This window comes from Rhinopithecus bieti, unplaced genomic scaffold (genome assembly GCF_001698545.2).
Source record: "Rhinopithecus bieti isolate Rb0 unplaced genomic scaffold, ASM169854v2 scaffold_2349, whole genome shotgun sequence".
Classification (NCBI taxonomy): Eukaryota; Metazoa; Chordata; class Mammalia; order Primates; family Cercopithecidae; genus Rhinopithecus; species Rhinopithecus bieti.
Window position 1 is genome coordinate 778,808 of NW_016804051.1, and position 21,980 is coordinate 800,787.

Consider the following 21,980-nt stretch of genomic DNA (forward strand, 5'->3'; position numbering starts at 1 on the left):
GATGTGGATAGTTACAAACATAAATAACCAGTCTGCTGCTTTAATGAGCTACACTGATGTTCATCACACACCTGGTAGAAATATGTAAAAGAAGACCTTAGAATAATCAAAGCATTGGACACTGCAGCAAATAAAATAGTGATTTAATGCCTTACAGGGGGATAGGGGTGAATGGGATGAACAGTTTATTCCCTTAAACAACTACATTCTCATCATAGTGATTTCTCTCTCTCTCTCGTCTCTCCTTCACACATACACACACACACACACACACACACACACACACACACACAGACACACATAATTGCTTTATCCTTTAATTGGAATAAAAGAAATTGGGTTGTTCTGCCATAGTCCACATTCAAATATTTACCACTCATTCACATTTCTGTGTATCTACATAAATATAAATACATTTATAAATGTAAATGTATTTTACATTATTTGTCATTCTCTAAATAAACATACCAAATTACATATTTTAAAACTACTTATGAAGCGATGTGGTTTTCAGTATAATCAATAGGTTTATACATTAAACTATTCTAACAGTTGTGAATTTTTTTCTTTTAAAAAATACTTAAATTCATTTGTTGATGGGCTTTGATGAGCTGAATGATGCTCCTGCCTGAGACATAATTTGACCTAAAGATTCATATCAGAGCCTGCCTACATCAGACATAGGTCTATGCAGGTAGTTGAACTGGTAAAGAATTGATGATTGACTCAACACATGAGTGGAGGCAAGAGAAGAATTAAGGATGATTTGGGGATCTTTAGGAAATGACTGAGTACGTGGTGCTGCTATTTATGGAGAAAGTAGCCAGGGGGAAATACATTCAAGTAGCTCTACATTCCATTCAGTTTTGAAAGCATGAAACTTGAGACATCTGTGTTGCCTACAGTGGAAATGCTGAGAACGGAGTTTGTATCAACATTGGAGGTCAAATTAGATACAATTAGAGATCGGGGGTAGAGTCAGATCTGGGACTGACCAGCTGGTAGAGGGAATTCGAAGCCATGGAGTTAGATGGGTTTGCCTAAGACAGAATGATATCTAACATGAGAAGACAGCCAAGGGCCAATATCTGAGGATTTCCGAAATTTAGAGATTACATAGAGGAATGAGAATCTCCAAAGGAGACAAACAATGGACAGTCTTAGGATAAACATGGTGAAATTGTGGCATCACAGAAGCCAAAGAAAGAGTTCATGTTTCCTATGGAGGAAGTTTTAAAGTTTGGATTAACACCAGAATGACTTATAGTTACATCGTACTAGTAAATAGAATTTCTTGAGATTCCTGCATGTTCCACATGAAAAGGGAACATTACATAAATCGTATGCTCTTTTTGTGGGCACTAGAGAGACAGAGAAAATGAAACAGACGAAGATGACACAGTGGAGATGCTTACACAAGTTTTCATAGATTTTTTTCATGAAGTCACAAAAATGGGAGTTGGCCTGGGTTGATTAATCATATAAATTCACCGCCTATGATTGCCACTCAAAATCTGGCTCCACTGCAGAACTACTGAATCAGAATCATCTTTTAAACAAGATGCTCAGGTAATTTGTGAACGCATTATAGATTCATTTGGATTAATGAGTGTCTGTAAATAAACATTTGTAAGTTATCAGTTCAATATTGAAATTTTCTCTTATCTTTTCAAGTTCTCGCATTTCCAAAAATATCATTTCCTTTTATTTCAGCAATCTCTTTTTAATTTTGGGGGGTGTAATTCTCAAACAAGAAAAAGTACCCATATTAAGTACATAGTTGAATGAGGTCTGATGAATGCATATGTTTCTGTACCACCATCATAGGCAAGGTGTAGAACAACCCCTGAAGTTTCCCATGATCCCTTGCAGTCAATAGCCTTTACCACTGGTTACAGGTGACCTCCCACACCCCGAGCCTGCCTTCTGTCACTACAGATTAATTTTACCTTTCTAAGAATTTTTTAAAAAGTAAATCATCCTAATTAAAAGTACCTAATTATTTGTGGTTATCATTCCCTCAGTGTAATGGTTCTAAGACTCACCTGTGTTGGTGCATTTATTAGTTGTTCCTTCTGTTATACTGCTGAATAGTATTCCATTGTATGGCTATATCAGAATTTGTTTATCAGTTCACTGCTTGGGGGACACTTGGGTCTTTTCGAGTTGTTGGCTGTTATGACTAACGCTGTTCAGAACGTTAATGCTCAAGTGTTTATGTGGAAAGATGTTTTCTCTTCTTTTGAGTAAATACTTAGGAGAAGAATTGCTAGGTCATAAGAATAAGTATATTTTTTAACTTTATAAGAAACAGCCAAATTATTTTGCAAAGTGATTGTACAATTTACAATCCCACCCACAGTGCATGAGAGGTCCGGTTTCTCCACATCTTCATACACTCTTGATATTGTTGGTCATTCTAACATTATTCGTTTTATTGAGTGTGTAGAGCTATCTCATTGAGGCTATTTTCCTGATTACTCGTGACATTAACTATCTTTTCATGGGAGTATTTTCCATCTGTACATCTTCTTTGGTAAAGTATATACACAAATACTTTGTCCATTTAAAAAATCAGGCTATCCTCTATTACAGAGGAATGAGAGTTCTTTACATATTCTTGATACAAATCTTTGTCACATATATAAGTATTGTGAATATTTTTCTCCCAGTCCGTGGTTTGCCTTTTATTTTATTTTATTTTTAAATTAATTACTTTATTTATTTATTTTTTGAGATGGAGTCTCGGTCTGTTGCCCAGGCTGGAGTGCAGTGGCACAATCTCAGATCACTGCAACCTCCGCATCCCAGGTTCAAGTGATTCTCCTGCCTCGGCCTCCTGAGTAGCTGGGATTACAGGCATGCACCACCACTCCCAGGTAATTTTTGTATTTTTAGTAGAGACAGGTTTTCGCCATGTTGGCCAGGTTGATGTCAAACTCCTGACTTCAGGTGATCTGCTCGCCTCGGCTTCCCAAAGTGCTGAGATTACAGGCGTGAGCCACCAAGCTCAGCTGCCTTTTATTATTTATTGGTGTTTTACAAAGAGCAGAAGCTTTTAACTTTGATGAAGTTCAAGTTATCTTTTTTAAAATGCTTCTTCTTCCCTATCTGAAAAATATTGCCTATCACAAGATCTGTGATTCATTTCAAATTAATTTTGTGTATGGTGTCACGGATGTTAAGAACATTTTTTTTTTCTTTTTTCAGAATGATACCGACTTGTTCCACCACAGTTTGCTGAAAAGTCTAATCTTACCCCCATTTAAGCTATTTGGCAATTTTATTGAAAATCAATTGATATATGTGTGGGCTTATTTCTGAAATGTCTATTTCATTTAAAATATCTACATAATTATTCTTAATACAACACATACTTAATTACTACAAGTTTGTAGTGAGCCTTGAAATCAGAAGGATATTTTCCAGCTTTGCTTTTTTTTTCAAAGTTGGTTTGTCTATTCTAGTTTGTTGGCATATCCAGATAAAGTTCAGAATAATTCTCTATTACCTATTTATCTATATATTTCAACTTCTAAAACTTTCTTTTATTTTTATACCTTAGAATTTATGTCTGAATTGGCTGCTCAGTTAAGCATGTATAAATATTCTTATGAAAAATCCTGTAAAATTACCTTCTGCTTCTGACTATGCAAAATAATGGAAGTTGCAATTACTCATTATTACCTTATAATCATCGATGCTGCTCATGGCAATGTAAGGTGGGCAACTCGATGTTAAAACCAGCCAGAACATGATATATGCCAGGAATCCGATTGGATTGTCCTGTCCATTCTGAAAAATCCAAAGAATACAAATGAACTGAATGAAGAAATTTAAAGATCATTTTCTGGAATACATTTTTAAAATTTTAGACTCAGTTTATGTAATTCTGCCTTAGGTCCCTTCTGAGATTCTCAGACTCTTTCATTATCCTTCCAGTTTGGACACTTAACTTTTGGCTTTATACTCAAATTTACAGATAAGTGACTGAAGAAAATGAATGCACTGATAACATTTGGAAAATAATAAGAGCAAGATTTTTCTATTTTCTTGCCTTATGATTCTAAAATGTATTTTGGTGCTAAATAATAAATTATAATTCACAGTGGACAGATTCAATTTCTTAGCTGATCTTTATCTCAAATGTGGCAGCTTGAACTCAAAAAATATCTGACATTTTATGGCTACAGTGATAATAAGCTAGTTTTTAAGGTACATCATGAGACCTGATAAATATTGGTTGAAGATGCAAAAGTAGAGATGAAAAACTAGAAGGGAGAGCGAAAACACCAAGAAAACCTTTGCCCTAGTTCCATCTGTTGTTGGTCCTGTTTGTAATAATCTTTAAGGACAAAAGACCACAAACTCTCTTGAAAGCCAGTCCCCTGCTATTTTCATGATTCACATAGTTGCTTCTTTGATTAAACACATCACTGAAGAAAGTTCTAACCAGAGCCTGGTGGTCTTCAGCTTGGTCACCAGAGAGACACTTGCTAACCGTAGATGGTAAGATTACAGCTTGTTGTCTGGTTGCTTCCAGAACGTCCTGAGTACTGGGTAGGTTTAATACTTAGTGGCTGAACTACTAAGTATATATACACAAATGGTATATATACAAATATACAAATACTTTGTCTGTTTAAAAAATCAAGTTATCCTCTATTACAGAGGCATGAGAGTTCTTTACATATTCTTGATACAAATCTTGTCACATATATAAGTATTGTGAATATTTTTCTCCCAGCCTGTGATTTGCCTTTTATTGTATTTTTAAATTAGTTAATTAATTTATTTTTTGAGATGGAGTCTCGGTCTGTTGCCCAGGCTGGAGTGCAGTGACGCAATCTCAGCTCACTGCAACCTCCGCATCCCAGGTTCAAGCGATTCTTGAACTTTGGGCAGGATAGAAGCAAGTTCTGAAACTCTGGGAAACTCTGACTTTGGGGGCAATGAGCAGGTGAAGTAGAATAGAGAATAAAATGAGTTGCTGGGGATATTGGTTAAAGTGACTATATCAGGCACATAAATACAAAGTCAGCTGAGCTGATTCGTATCTAAATAACTCTAGTTGAAACAGGATATCTTGATAGATAGAAGTCTGAGGCAATTTGCCCAATTATTGTATACTGCTCTCAGAAACCAGAAAATTGAAAGATGTTAAAAATACATGATCTTTGTGTTCAAAGAACTCTCTGAAAGGGAGAAATGTATGTATACAATAACTAAAAAGGAATCATTACGAACTGTGATAGTTATTCTGGTTCTAAACTTAAAGGGCTGTATACATTTTGATTACTTGGACTTTTTTTAAAAAATAGATTCCCTCCTCTCACCATGCCCATGAGGAAAAGTGGTTTGATTGGTTTGGAGTAGGCCAGGGGAATTAATATTTTTGACAGGAATCTGCAGTAATTCTAATGTAGACAGTCTGCAATTCTAGCCTGAACTTTGTCATGAATTTCTTTTGTAAAATTTCTAAAAGTGATAATAAAGCCCCTTCCTTCCTTCCTTCCTTCCTTCCTTCCTTCCTTCATTTGTTCTTTCCTTTCTTTCTCCTTCGTTTCATTTGTTCACTATTCTCATGCTGGTTACAGTGCTGTATGATTTCATTTTTATTGCTTCATATTCTCTTTGAAAAATGTTTTGTTCGTTTTATTTTACTTTAAACAAATTGAAGCTCTGAAAAGGCATTGATTTTCCAAAGTCACAGAACTAGAATGAGTCCAAATGTTAATTTATTATGCAGTGGTTTACTCAATAAAAACAAGATTCCAGCCCTTTAAAGGGTGATCTGGGAGATTCCTGTTAGAGGAAAGTCAGGAATTGTACGATTATATATACTTACCTCCAAAAATGTACTTCTTTCAGTTTGGATATGTACTGATGGTTTAACCATTCCAAGTAGCCCATTACTAACAATGTCCATAAGAACTGGGAAGCAATTCAATCTTTTGGCATTGCATGCTAATGAAAAGCTGTAACTCTAAAATATAACAAGTAAGGATATAAGTTCTCAAATATCTTCATTTTGTTCTCTAAAAAAGTCAAAATTTGACATTTAAGAGGTTATACTTTTCTTATGGTGTCAAATAACCAAAGTAAAAAGCCAAACACTGTGTAAGTAAAATCAAACACTGTATAAGTAAATCAAAACATGTATATAGTAAAACTAAATCATGTAACTGATATTTAGGACACCAGATGTCTTGCTTGAGATTAGCATCATATGTTCAGTGTTTATTGTTTAACAACAAAACAGAAGTTTTGGAATACATGTATTATAAAATCTTTGAGGGGAAACATGAAATTTTCGAACTTACATATGGTCTTGATAGTAGGTATTCTAGAGTATGTATTTTGCTAATAGTTTGTGCCAGTAGACAATGATGGATATATGAATTACTTATGCCAGTGAATACAATTCACTAAGTAATAAATGAAAACAGTATTTGCTTTTCATTTTTATTTCTTAAGTTGGAGGCCTGAGTATATTGATATTATGTTAGCTTTTCACATTTTTCAGAAAGATTATTAGAGACCTGCATACCTTTTCACTACCACACACTGTGATGGCTCCATTATAAGATGGGTCATCTGTGCCATTTCTAGTTCCAAATGCATCCACTTCTAAAGCTACGTTCTGGTGCTCCACAGAATGTATAAAGTCATCAATGCTTGCCCCTAAGGTGTAGTTAAAGATATTAGGTATCACAAAACTAAAAAAATTAATGTCAAGTTGTGTAGTCAAATTACAATTAATGTCATTAGGTGATGCAGTAATGTGGACCATCAGGATATTTTCTACATAACATGCTTGTTAATGTGAATTAAAATATCTATTTCTCACGGAATTCCTTCATGATATTTTTATTTGCTTATGATTATTATTAATGTGAAAGTTTTTTTAGTTCCAAATGTCTTTCAAAATAGATTTCCTTCTAGAATCTTGCAATGAATGGCCATAACCGATAAGGCTTTAATGATACAGATAACTTCTATTGATTAACCACCAAATTTGCTAAAAGTCATTTTACTACTGCTAGATTATGAATTAATTTTCAAAATTTTCTTGATGCAGGAAGACAACATATAGACTAGCAATGTGAGGAGCTCTGTAGACCTTCTCCCCAGAAAAACAATGATAACTTATAAAAATTCCTAAAAAACCAACGAATTAAAATCTTTTGAAATTGTTCTAAGAGCATACAGAACATGATGACACACTTAATTAATAAAATTTATTAAATCTCAGTAAGAACACTGAGAAATTGTGGCATTTGAGCCACAGCCTGATCCCTTCACTCCCCACTTCCTTCTCAGATCTGTGTAACAGAAGCTTCACTCTGAAAGGGTGTCGGCAAGCACGCAGGGATCCTTCTTCCCCAAGTCCAGTTCAGGGCTATAGTATCTTCATGGGAGGGGCTTCCCATCAACTTTTCTCATTTCCCCACCTCTATGTTGCAGAAGATCAATACCAGGCAAGAGGGGCTAAGAGATCTGGAGTTCTCTTCCTCCACCCATTCCCTGATCCTAAAGTGGAAGCTCTACCCTAGTAATAAGAGGCCAAAAACACCGGGACACAATCATCCTTGTGCCATCTCACATGTAGGACAGAGTTTCCATGACAGGAGAGGCAAGCTGAGAAGACCAGAGGCCACCACCCCTGCCAAGTACCCTGCTCATAAATCAGGGGCTCCACAACAAGAGAATTAGGCATGATTCATGCTTCCAGCTCTGAAGCAATGGTGAGATTCTTGTTTCAGGAGCAGCGGCAAGCCATAAGAACAGTATGTGCTGAAACTCTCCCTCAAGAAACTGACTTTAGTTGGAACAGAGTTTGGGGAAGTTCAGGCCTAAGAGTGCACTAAAAACCGTCAAGATTTTGTTGGTAAGCAATTGACAGGAGATTGCAATTCACTCGGTTAAACCATACACCAGCTAAAAGTTTACTAGAGAGAGCAGCAAAACAGAGAGTTAAGAAGAGCCCTTCTGTGGAGAGGACAAACCTCAATAACTGGTCTCGAAGACTTTTCCTACAAACAAGCCCATATTTATAGTAGTGCTCCCTTATCCATGGTTTCACTTTCTACAGTTTTAGTTACTTTTAGTCCACTGCAGCTGTAAAATACAACATGAAAAATTCCAGAAATAAACATTGTGTAAGTTTTAAATTGCATGGTATTCTGATCAGATGGATGAAATCTCATATCGTCCACTCTGCCCTGTGCAGGATATGAATCAGCCCCTTGTCTTGTGTGTCCACACTGCATATGCTGCCTACTCATTAGTCACTTAGTAGCCACTTCTGTTATCAGATCGACTGTCAAGACATCACAGTGCTTGTGTTCAATTAAACCTTATTTTACTTAATAGTGGCCCCAAAGCACAAGAGGAGTAATGCTGGCAATTTGAATACGTCAAAGAGAAGCCATATATTGCTTCCTTTAAGTGGAAAGGTGAAAGTTGTTGACTTAATAAGGAAAGGAAAAAAATTGTATGCTGAGTTTGTTAAGATCTACTCTGAGAGCAAATCTCTTCTGTAAATTGTGTAGAAGAAAAAAGAAACCCATACTAGTCTTGCTGTTGCACCTCAGACTGTAAAAGTTATAGCCACAGTGCATGATAAGTGCTTAGTTAAGATGGAAAAGGCAATACATTTGTGGATAAAAAACGTGAACAGAAACGTGTTCTCATGGATGGCCATTAGGTTTGGTACTATCTATGGCTTCAGACATCTGCTGGGGATCTTGTAATGTTTCAGATGAGAGGGAATTACTGTAATTGGATCAAACTGTGGAGCAATTTATGCATGTGGGCATTTTTGAAAACAATAGGCCAATCAGTTTGCTACTGGTGGTGACTAACAACTGAATGTTATCCCAGTGGAGTTAGCCAGTTTAATGGAGAGATCAGGGAAAGAGACAAAGAAAGGTCTGCCAAATCTATTGCCATCTCAGGGGAACAATGCACATGGCCAAAACTATGCCTCTGAAGAACAGCATCAGAGTTGTATAAAGTAAGGGAAATGAGCAAACAATAATAACAAGCTTCAAGACAAGTTGGCGATCATTATCCAAAGTTGTTACAATGTATGACTTTAAATGTCCAGTTTTCAACCAAAATTATGAGACATGCTAAAAAATAAGAAAGTGTCACCCTTATACAGGAAAAAGGTGGGCAACAAGAACTGCCTTTGGAAGGCTGAGATAGCAAACTTGAAAAACAAAGACTTCAAGGCAGGTATTGTAAGTATGCTCAAAGAACTAAAAGAAAGCAAGTTTAGAGAAGTGAAGAAAGGTGTGATGATGATAATGTCTCATCAAATAGACTATACCAATAAAAAGTTTTTTTTTTTTTTTTTTTTTTTGAGACGGAGTCTCGCCGTGTCGCCCAGGCTGGAGTGCAGTGGCCAGATCTCAGCTCACTGCAAGCTCCGCCTCCCGGGTTCCCGCCATTCTCCTGCCTCAGCCTCCCAAGTAGCTGGGACTACAGGCGCCCGCCACCGCGCCCGGCTAGTTTTTTGTATTTTTAGTAGAGATGGGGTTTCACCGTGTTAGCCAGGAGGGTCTCGATCTCCTGACCTCGTGATCCACCCGCCTCGGCCTCCCAAAGTGCTGGGATTACAGGCTTGAACCACCGCGCCCGGCCAATAAAAAGTTTTTTTAAATAATAAAGAACCAAATCGAAATTCTGGAGTTGAAAGTACAATAATTGAAACGAAAAATTCACTGAAGGAACACAACAGTAGATTTGAATGATCAGCAGAAAGAATTACAACAAACCTGTAAATTACAGACAGGAAGACAGATTAGATGGGATTATGCAATCTGAAGAACAACAACAAAAGAAAACAGAACCTCAGAAAAATATGGGACTTTATTAATCACACTATTTCATATGCAATGGAAGTACCATAGGGAGAGGAGAGAGATAAAGGAAGAGAAAAACAACCACTGAAGAAATAATGACTGAAAACTTACAAAATTTGATTAAAAACTTTATACATCCAAGAAGCTCAACCAACTCCAAGTAGGATATATGCAAAAAGATCCAAATCCAGACACATTAGAGTAAAAACGATGAAGACAAAGCCAAAGAAAATGTTTCCTTAATGATGTATCAGGAAACACCAATAAGAACCCAGCTGATTTCTCATCAGAAACAAAGGAAGCCAGAACACAGTAAAATGACATATTCAAAGTGCTGAAAAAAAAATTCAGCAAAACTAGCTTTCAAAGATGTAGGTGGTAATAGGTATGATGTATACTGTTTGAGTGATGGTTACACTAAAAGCCCAGACTTCACCACTACACAATATATCCATGTAGCAAAACCACACTTTTATCCTCTAAATCTATAAAATAAAATAATAAAAAATGGTGAAGGTAGAACTTTTTTTCCTAGATAAACAAAAATGAAGAATTTGTTACTAGCAGACTTGCCTTATAAGAAATACCTAAAACTGAAAGCAAATAACCCCAGATGGCAATTTGAATCCAAGTGAAAATGCCAAAGAGGTTCAGCAAACACAGCTATGTACTTATAATCGTAGTACAAATGCGTATTTCCCTCTTGTATTAACTCGTTTTAAAAGCAATTGTATAATGCAGTATCATATAATTTTATCATTGAGGCTGTAAAATATAGACATGTGAAATATTTGAAAACAATGGCACAAAGGAGGCAGGTGGAAGCCTAGCTGTACTGGAGTAAGGACATCACATAGGATGATAATATGAACTCACAGGAACAAATGAAGAGAACCAGAAACGGTAAATAAACTTAATTTCAATGAGCTGAAGACTCTTTCGTCTTATATAGCTCTATTCACTCTTCCCCGTTTTGATGTTATTATTACACATATTATTACACATCTAAATATTTTAAAACCAGCAATACATTGGTACAATTATTACTCGATATGATTTCATATCTTTTAAAGAAGCTGAGAGAAGGACAGCAAGTATATATTTGTAGACTTTGTTACATTAATCTTAAATTTGTGTAAACTTTAAGTAGATTAAAATAAGATGTATACTCTAGGCCCCAAAACAACCCCAAGAACATAATTCAAAAATATAATAAAAAATCATTAAAAGAATTAAATCATTAAACTAGAAAATACTCAGTGCCAAAGAAAACAGTAAAGAAGAAATACAGGAACAAAAAAGACATGAGACTTTCAGAAAACAAACAATAAACTGGCAGATATAAATCCTACATTATTAGTAAAAATATGGTTTGTGAATAAAATAATACACACAAAAGGCATAGATTGTTAGGTTGTATTTAAAAACACTATCCAACTATATACTGTTTATAGGAGACACATGTTAAATTAAATTTACAGGAGACACATATTAAATTTCATTGATACAAATAGATTGAAAGCAGAAGGTGGAACAAAAATACATCATGCAAGACAAGACCATGGGAAAACTGGAGTGGCTCTTCTAATATCGGACAAAATAGATGAAAACAAAAAATGTTACTAGAAATAATAAAAGACATTTTCTAACGATACAGGGGTCAAAACAAGGTCAAAACAGCAGGAAGTTATAACATTTATAAACATATACACACTGAACAGAGACTCAAAATACAAAATAGCACTGAAGAGTGAAATATACAAATTTTCACTCACAACAGCAGAAAGCATATTCTTCTCAACTGCACAAGAAACATTCTCCAAGATGAGATAAAGGCAAGGACATCAAACAAGCCTCGATATATTGAAAAAGGTTGAAATTTTATAAACTATGATATCTGACCACAGGGGATGAATTCAAACTTCAACAGCAAAAACTTAGAAAATCACAAATTTTGGAAACTAATCTTCTCCTAAATAACCAATGAGTCAGAAAAGAAATCACAAAGGAAATTCGAAAATATTTTGGGAGAAATGAAAATTAAAACATGATGTACCGAAACTTATGCTATGCAGCGAAAGCATAGCTTAGAGGGAAGTTTATAGCTGTAAACACCTATGTTAAATAAAAGAAGAAAAATCTCAAACCAGCAAGTGAAACTTCTGAAGACACTGAAAAAGACACTGAAAAAGAGAGGAACAAGCTAAACACAAGGCAAACAGAAAGAAATGAAACCAAGAATATTGGTTTGGAAATGAGTGACATAGACAATAGAAAAACAATAGAGACAATTAAGCTAGAAGTTGGTTCTTTGAAAGCATCAACAAAATTGATGAACCCTTAGCTAGGATGACCAAGAAAGAGTAAAATAACATGAAAATTACTAAGATCAGGAACAAAAAGAGGGTATGAACACCAATCTTATAGATTAAAAGATAGCTACACTGGTACATTTCTACCTAATAAAGAAGAATTGTCAATCCTTCACAAAGTCTCAAAAAGAAAAAAAAATAGACGAAGTGCAGGGAACATTTGCCAACTAATTATATGCAGCAAATATTACCCTGATGTCTAAAGACATTAGCATAAAATAAAACTACAGACCAATATCCCTTATGAATAGAGATGGAAAACGTTATCAACAAAACCCCAGAAAACCAAATCCGGGAGAAAATGGAAAGGATTATACACCATGACCAAGTAGAATCTATCCTATAAATGCAAGGTTGGTTTAATGTCTGAAAATAACGTGGTATAAAACCCACATGATCATCTCAGTAGACACAGAGAAAACATTTGACAAATCCAACATCTGTTCATAATGAAAACAGACCAAAAAAACTAGAAAAAGACATGTCACATGTTTCTAAATGCAAGAAGGCACTTCAGCACTATTCTTTGTGTCATTTTAAACAGCAAAATCACCACAGAAAAAACCACACAAAAATGTGGAAAATGTAGCATGAAAGAGATTGCAAAAAAGCATTTGTTTCTAGTACGAGAGCTAAAACAAGAAAGCAGTGTCATTTTGTTCAATCTCAGTTGAAAATGCGTACATCAGGTGACTAAAAATGTTCACTTCTCCGAGCATATCTGTAAATATCATGAAAGTACAACAGATATGTAGTTGGGGGTTAGCAATAAATTTCAGTGAATAGGCAAATTCTTAGATACAGAATCTGAATATGAGGACCTATGGTATCTGATAGAAGAATTTTATCTAGAATATAGAAATAACACTTAGAATTCAATAAAAAATACAATCCATTTTTAAAAAAGAAAACAGACATTTCTACAAAGAAGATGTACAATTGATCAGTTATCACATGAAAAGATACTCAGCATTACTGGCCATTAGCAAAACACAAATCAAAATCACAAGATACCACTTGACATACACTGTTGCATGTAATAGAAAAAACAAAAAACAGGTGTTGGCAAACATATGCAGAGAAACTTGGAATCCTCAAAAATTGCTGGTGTGGGGCCAGGCGCAATGGCTCACACCTATAATCCCAACACGTTGGGAGACTGAGGTGGGCAGATCACGAGGTCAACAGATAGAGACCATCCTAGCCAACATGGTGAAACCCCGTCTCTACCAAAAATACAAAAAAAAAATTAGCTGGGTGTGGTGGCACGCTCCTGTAGTCCCAGCTACTCGGGAGGCTGAGGCAGGAGAATCACTTGAATCTGGGAGGCGGAGGTTGCACTGAGCCAAAATTATGCCACTGCACTCCAGCCTGGCCACAGAGTGATACTCCATCTCAAAAGAAAAAAAAATGTGAAGATAAAGTGGTACAGTCACTTTGAAAAACAGTTTGGCAGGTCCTTCAAAGGGTAAACATAGTTACCATGTTACCCAACAATTCTACTTTTAGGATTACACCCCAGAGAAACGAAAACATATGTTCAAACAGAAACTTGTACATGAACATTCATAGCAGCATTTTTCATAATATCCAATTATTGGGAAAAATATATCCATCTGCTGATGAATGATAAATAAATTGTGGTATAACCATCAATAAAATATTACTCAACAATAAAAATGAAGTATTAACACATAGATAAATGTTACAACACAGATCAACTTTGAAAATATGCTAAGTGAAAGAAGTCAGTCCTCAAATATCAGATATTGTATGAGTCCAGCGATATTACATGTTCAGAATAGACAAACCAATAGAAACAGAATGTAAATTTGTGATTGTTTAGGACTGGGGGGAAGACTACATGGGAGTAATTGCTATTCAGTATGGGGTTTCTTTATGGGGTGATGAAAATATTCTAAAATGGATTGTAGTGATGGTTTCACAATTCTGTGAATACACTAAAAACCATGGAATTGTGCATTTTCAATGGATAAATTGTATGGCATGTGAAGTATATCTTAATGAACCTGTTAAAAATGCTATTTTGGTACAAACTCTTTCATTTCGCAAGTTGCCACCAGATGTTCCTCCTTTAGAAAATATCTAATTCCTGCTTCTTTGGGGGCCTGTATTTATTACCTTTAAGTTTCATAAACTGTGTTTTAACACATGCTGAATAAGTGAAAAGCTATTTTCTCTCTCATGATTATGTTTTCTAAGTACTGCTCTGAACAGTAAATGTATTTGGAAATCAAGTATCCACCATTTTACCTGTTTTATTGATGATCAGTAACTGAGTGAGAGGATCATGTGGTTGTTGTCCAGGAGCAAGGAAATACAAATGAGGAGAAAGTTCCCAGGTGTAGCTGTGGTGATATATATTCACCATGGTATACTCCACAAGAAGAGGGCAAAATCCAGCCATTAGAATTAATAGCCTACACAAAAGAAAATTGCCAACGTGAATGCAATGTCATTTCCTAATCGAACACTCTCTGAGCAGTTTATAATGTAATGGGATAAAGAAATTATAAAAATTAAACACACAATTAACTGTCACATTTATTGAGCATTTTGTCCTTTTGCTACCTCCAAATTCAAGGTGACAAACCATAGATTTGTCCTTTGTTCATTTCCCCTGTTGCTTTCTGGCCATTGAATATCCCATTAAAATTCATGAGATATTTGTCCTTTGGATGTCAAGATTCTACCTCTCTCCTGTGCTTCCACTGTGATGCTTTCCCTGTCTGCTGTGTAATTCACCATATTTTTGTGTTTTTTCGCTTGCCTTTATACCTTAGATTTGCTTTTTAATGCATTGACTTAAATAAAAAACCTATGGCAACTCTGATACTTACAGTGCTAAAAGAGCTTTTCTTTCATACTTCAACTTTAACAAGCGAACTCTTGCAATTGCACAGATTTGCTGTCGCCAGAGAGCCACACCACCTATTGTCTTTCTCATCTTGTTAAGTGAAGAGAGGACTTGTTCCATCTCAACAAGCCTTTCAGTGTCGTCAGCTTTTTCCACTTGTACTTCTCCCAAAATAGCAATGTCTGCAAAACATAAAATAAGCAACTCATACATACTTTATATGGCTTACTATAGGGATTTGCTCTGGTAAGGATATCATGATTAGGCTCTTCTGCGTTACTATAGGTATAATGTGGTTTTGCTGGTTATTGCCTTAAAATAGAGAAATAGATGAAATATTTATTTCTTGAACAAAAGGGATAGAAAGGAGACCTTAGGTAATTTAAGGTCAAGATAAATAGGCAAGGTCTTCACAGTGCTTAGGAATGACTTGGAAAATTAGTAAAGGAAACAAATATCTTACATGTTCAATTAAGCTACAAATTGACATGGTCTGAACAGGGAGTAAACTGTAAATGGCAAGCTACAGACTGGGAGTTAGCTATGCATTGTTACTGCACATATTTCAAAACAATTCAGTTTTGAATAGTTTCTGAGACTGCATTCTTTTGTGTGTTCCCTGTAATCTCTGGATACCCAGGATACTGTCCATCGTATAATGCTAAAATAATCCTAACATCAAACCTCAAAAAACACACACCCGTAAATGTATAAGTACAACGACAGGACACAACAACACACTGTGAAGGAAGATATAAGGATCTTAAGACAGTGGTCAAAAGTCTATTAAAAAAAGTAGCTGGGCGTGTTGGCGGGCGCCTATAGTCCCAGCTACTTGGGAGGCTGAGGCAAGAGAATGGCATGAACCAGGGAGTAGAGCTTGCAGTGAGCCGAGATTGTGCCACTGCACTCCAGCCTGGGCAACAGAGCGAGACTCCGTCTCATAATAATAATAATAATAATAATAATAATTATTATTATTATTATTATTCAGGGATATTCTGCTTCTCATTAGTTGCAAGAGACTGTCACCTGTCTTACCAAGGGAATAAATATTAGTTATTTTTAATCCATCAGATGGGCAAGAGCACAAAGAAAGCTAAAAAATCTAACACGTACAAAGGAAGGAAACATTTTTAGGGGGAGAAGATTCCTGTGGAAGCTCTCATCTTTAGGGAAATGGCAGAAAAAGGAGAAAACCACCATAGGTAGGCTAAATGAAAACAGCCCAGAACAAACAAATTCTATGGTTATATGTGGGCTGAAATAACTGACTAGAATCATGTGGTACCTAAGTCACAAAACGAGTTTACAGCATCTACCAACTTTTTTTCATGGAGCCTTTCCTAAGTGCATAGGAACAGTACACCAGTAGCTAGGGGCAGATACTGAGAAAAATGGAGAGAGAAACACAAGAAGCTGCATAGTGTCTTGAGCACGACATCATCAGGGTTCATGGGTCTTTCCTTTTGTGGAATACATTAGTCCACTAGGGTCCAGTGACTGAATGAGAGAGTGGAGACATATATACTAATAAATAAATAAACAAAAAGTGATGGCAGGCTGAAAATCAGTGAGATTAATCGTTACCGAGATATTTCATAGCAGGACTATAGAGAAATATATAGAATTTTTCCAGTGCTATAATTCAAAGTCATGTCTAAGGGAAAGACCTGATTCTACCTTTAAAACATTCGAAGCTGGAAGTGGGCTGAATCTAATAAAACCTGTGCTAAAGCTCAGATACTTGCCAAATACAAATTAGATGAGTTCTGCCATCCACATCAGCAGCCTTGCAGAGGAAGAGTCATGCCATTTTCTAGCCACTGTTTACCTCAGTGTTTCTGTTTTGTTAAAGTAATGTCTATGATAAAATACAAATTTCAAGACATATGAAGAAGCAGGGAAATATAACCCATAGGGAAGAGAAAAAAACATCAGAGTCAGTTACTGATAAGGGTCATTAGTCACACGGCCCACATGTTAGAATTAAAATACACGAGTTTAAAAATAACTGTGATAAATATGTTATAAGATCTACTGGAAAATATGGACACTATTGGGAGCAGATGAGAAACAGTAAAGAACTGAAGCTCTAACATTTAAAGAACAAATGAAAATGTTAGAATGAAAAAGTACAGTATCAGAAATAGAGAGTTTATTAGGTTCGGCTTCAAAACAGTCTGAACACAAGAGAATAAGTTATTTGTGACCTTGAAAATAGGTAGATAGATATTTCCCAATTTCTAACATAAAGAAAAAAAAAAGAAAAACCTGACACCAGAGAATCTGAGATCTGTGGAAAAGTACAATATGTCTAATTAAGACTTTGTTCTTTATCTTTGGCCTACAGGAATTTAATAGTTTCATTTTTAAAGTATTGTTTGGGGCTCCTAAGTGTTTTAGATCTGTGGGTTCATGTTTTATATAAATTTGTGATTTAGAATAAATGTTCTATCTGAAATTGCCCTTAGAAGCCTAGGGCTCAGATGAGTGCAGTGAGCCTTGGATGTAGGAAAATGGATTATTTTTAACTACAAGGCAATGCTGACAAGGATGTGTTTCACTTTTCCACAAGCTTGTCTAAGAAGAGCCTTAATCATGGACCCCATATTTTGTAATCCATCTTTGAAACAGTGTGCTCTTGAAACATATGCTTTTACATAGTAATTTTCATGCATTTTATTTACCCGATTCATTAATTGTGGATTTTCCTTCTAGCTTCAGGAAGACTTCATTCAAAGTTGTCATGGAAACCCCATAATTCTCAATTCCTAGGTCAGGATAACTATCAAGATCCTTGTAAAGTTCTAAGGAATACATACACAGCAGTGAATTAAAACAAGAATCACAAGTGAACTGAAGACAATTTTTCAAACGAATAAGCACAAATCTATGAAATTATACTTGTGATATGTCAAAGACATTTGAAAATTAGCATTTCATAATAGATCAGCTTATTCTGCAAATTCTATATATTTCTATTGTATATCATGTGTTACAATCCGTATATTCCTATATCAATATAACTTATATTCACTTGCATTTCTAGTAAAGTTTAATCTTAGTTTTTTCTTTTTAAAATTGAATTAACCGTGAAACTCTGGGTTTTTCCACTCTAAGCCTAATTAATTGAAGAGTCTTTTCTAGAGAATAGATATAAACGGGAGCCATTTATGCTGTAACTGACAAAAGGCAAGGAATTAATTTTTTGAGAATTAATTGGATGGTGCAGAACCTTCTGTAGTTTAGAAAATATTTGTTAAAGAGAAGTCATAGACTATAAACCATTTAAAAGTTTTCTAACAATGGAAGAAAAAAAATCACAAGACCTAACAGGCAGAGGATGTGGAATTGAATCGGGGAATTTTCCTGGAATTGTGACAGTGGTCATTTCCTCTAGCAATTTTATATCTATTCATTCTTTAGTTCGTTCATCAAAATATACCTATGCATCCGTCATTGTTCATGAAGCAATGAACAGTACCCCAGCCCGCACGGATTTGAACTATAGTGGTTAAATCAAGCTTAAATTAAAACCTAATTCTAACGCTAGGGTGATTACAGAAGTCCTGAGGCTTCGATCTCGAGCTCTTGCTTGGGCAAAAGGATAAGTTAAAAGCTTTTTGTCTTGACTAGAATGTCACATACAGAAAGGTAGAAAAGAAGTAAGATTTAATATGCGCCATTCTTCATTTTACCTAAAACGTTTGCAAATTTTCTTTAAATTATAATGACTGTTAAAAAGTGCTAATTAGAGTTTGCTTAACACTTTACCTGATGATTCTAAGGAATGCTTGTGTTGTCACCATAAAATGTGTGTTTGAATGAATGTATATGTCTTTGTTAACCACATATACAGCAAGGTTAATTGTTTCAACCACTAATGCGGGTCCTCATAGTGCCCCATTGTTAAGGAACAGGTTCCCTGAACAACAAATGTAATTAGTACGTTTTTATGCATTAGCCTGAAAAACCCAAAGTTATTGCACAGTTCTCACTGAGAGAGATAGCCACATCACAGGGCTGTTTAATGTAGTGCGTAAGCCAGAGGTTTTCTACCATTTGGGTTTGTGTACATTTATGAATACTAGAATACTATGTTACACACTACTAGGGAAGAAGGACTAAAAGAAGCCCTCTAAAATGCCCATGCATTACAATACAACTATGAGAATATAATTCTATTTCTCACTATACAGAAAATAATTCAGTTATTGTACTATTCTTTTGATTATGTTTCAGTACCTGAGGGTATATACTGTAAGACCTTGATAAATGTTAGTTGTGATAATAATAATTATGATGATGATGACTATTATTTACATATTTTATTTCACAGTGTTCATATACATTACCTGGAAATTTATTTGTTCTTTCTAAGGGTAATGTATAAACAAGTTTTCCTTCACTTTTGGCTGATAATTTGGCATCAGGGATGTGCTGTTTAACAAGTGATGTTATGTTTTCCTCAACACATACTTCATTTAACTGCAAGCTGGCATTCAGAAAAAAAGACACATGTTTGACATAGTCTCTAACAGCAAGAAAATAATTAACTAGTCTCTATAGGACAAAGAAAATCAATTAAAATCTAATGCCAGAAATAGGTCAGACAAACATGAAATAAGAGGACACAAACCCAAGAAATAAGAGGACAAAAACCCAACCAAATCATATAAATGTGATGGACAAAAGAAAAGAATGAGCTAATGAGAGTTACTGGTGAGGTTACTCAGGGGTGGTGCCCAGAGAATTCTGATATTGATTCAAGCCTCTGAAGAGAGAGTAGTCACAGACCGGAAATACCAGGGTTGCAACAGAGCAAAGGTCAGGAGTATGCAAAATGGATAACGTAGCAGATGATGTTCAGTTTTAAGTTGACTAAATAGAATTGTTGTATTGTTTCAAAAGAACAGGAGATTTGTGATAAGTATAGATGCCAAACAGTTTCAGTTGTTCAGTTTAGACATCCAGTGCAAGTTTACTAAGTTCTTAGTATGTGACAAACGTCATACTAAGTGCTGAGGATACAATGGTGACTAAAACAGCATTATTCTGCTCTTATGGAGTTGATTATCTAGTGGGGGAGACAGGAAGAAAACATGTAGACAACTAGATGAGTAAAATAATTATCAATAGTAGTAAGTGCTACGAAGGAAACTGGATTATAGACAGAAACTAATAATGAATGAATATGGGTTTGCTTTTCTTGTAATGCTAAGCCCAGAACTTTGAATAAGGACAAAGAATCATTGAGAAAATCAGTTTATTCATTGAAAAACACCACAGCTATTTCTCCATTATAGAGAAACAGACAAACACAATAATCTATTAATTAAGGTTATAAAGTATACAGTGGGCAAAATATCAGTAGTGACTTGGCTTTGAAATATAATTTTGGCATTTGGAATGTGTTATTTAACTTACCTAAACAGTTACTTTATTAGAAAACTGGAATAATGATTCCTAGCATCTAGGGTTATTCTAGCAACTGAATAATAGCAATGTTTATACTTAGCCCTTAAAAATGATAGCAATTTTATTTGACCAAATGCATGTCAAAAATTATTCCACTGACACATAAGGCATGTATGAACGTAAAAGAATATATGCTATTTTTTAGCAGTAGTGAAATCCACTAAAGGAATGAAGCAAAAAATGTCGTAGTTGTTTTCCATGATGCTGATGCCTGAAATGAAAACAATTTAAGAAATATTCCTTGGCCACTTGTAGAACTTGTGCTGAGTGCTAGGGGGGAATGAATGAATCATGCAGAAAGTCATTCCTTGAGGAGCTTACAGCTTGAAAGGGGAGGTCATAAAACTTTTTCTGTAAAATGTGTACTAGATAGTACATTTTCTAGGCTTTATAGACTATTAGGACTCTGTTGAAACTCTTCCACTCCGCTGTTGTAATGTGGAGGCAGCCAGAGCAGTATGTAAAAGAATGGGCATGACTGGGTTCCAACCAAACTATATTTACAGGAAGAGGAAGTAGGCTGGATGTGGCTCATGAGCTATAGTTTGTTGACCCTTTGATTAGAAGAAAATAAGGCAATTGCACAAATAGGAGTCCATGAAGGGGACTCGCAAATTGGGCAGGGATCTTGACTAGCACTTTTTATTTTGAGAACATGTTATGTTTCCATGCAATGTGCCAGGCAGTCTCTTATTTATTTTTCTATAACCTTTACTTGTAAGTAGGAATTGCTACTCTAACTTTGTAGGTGAAAACACTGAATTTCAGATCGTTTAGTTAATTTCCAAGAAGAGATTCAAGCAAAGTGCTGTAAGAAATTAAAAAAAAAATTGGGACATTACACAGAAGTGAAAGATTAATAAACTCTACATGAGACATTTTTCAAATAACTTTCCAGGACTTAAACAAGTGCAGATGAGTTAAGGAAACTGTCATTCTATTTTCTTTGTCTTGTCATCATATGTTTGTTTTCTTTCTTAAGTATACATGGTATAAATTTACAACAATGACCGATCATGTAATAAAAAAGTAGTTTAGAATATGGATTTGACTACTAGATTTAGAAATTAAAAATATTCAGGTTCAATTTCTGGTTCCAGCACTTCTTAACATAGGGAGTTTGTAATTTCATCCATAAAGTAAAAGTAACAACACTTCTATTTTAAACAATAGAAGATTTAGGAGGGGAAGTAGAGCAAGATGGCCAGATAGAACTCTCCAGAAATCCCCCCCTCTGCAGGAACACCAAATTGAACAACTGTCTACACAAGGAAGCACTTTCATAAGAACAAAAAATCAGGTGAGCAATCATAGTGATTTTAACATCATATAAGGAAAGAAGCACTGGAGAGGATAGCAAAGACAGGCTTGAATTGC

General features: G+C 35.3%; 1 protein-coding gene across 1 annotated transcript in view; it reads right to left on the reverse strand.

Annotated features, from left to right (window-relative positions):
* ABCA8 (ATP binding cassette subfamily A member 8) overlaps nucleotides 1-21,980 on the reverse strand; it is a 79,178-nt gene that overhangs the window by 16,227 nt on the left and 40,971 nt on the right. Inside the window, 7 exon segments of the mRNA XM_017863673.1 lie at nucleotides 3,688-3,795; nucleotides 5,849-5,986; nucleotides 6,551-6,684; nucleotides 14,519-14,685; nucleotides 15,106-15,304; nucleotides 17,813-17,932; nucleotides 19,481-19,620. Coding sequence (XP_017719162.1) covers nucleotides 3,688-3,795; nucleotides 5,849-5,986; nucleotides 6,551-6,684; nucleotides 14,519-14,685; nucleotides 15,106-15,304; nucleotides 17,813-17,932; nucleotides 19,481-19,620 — 1,006 coding nt within the window.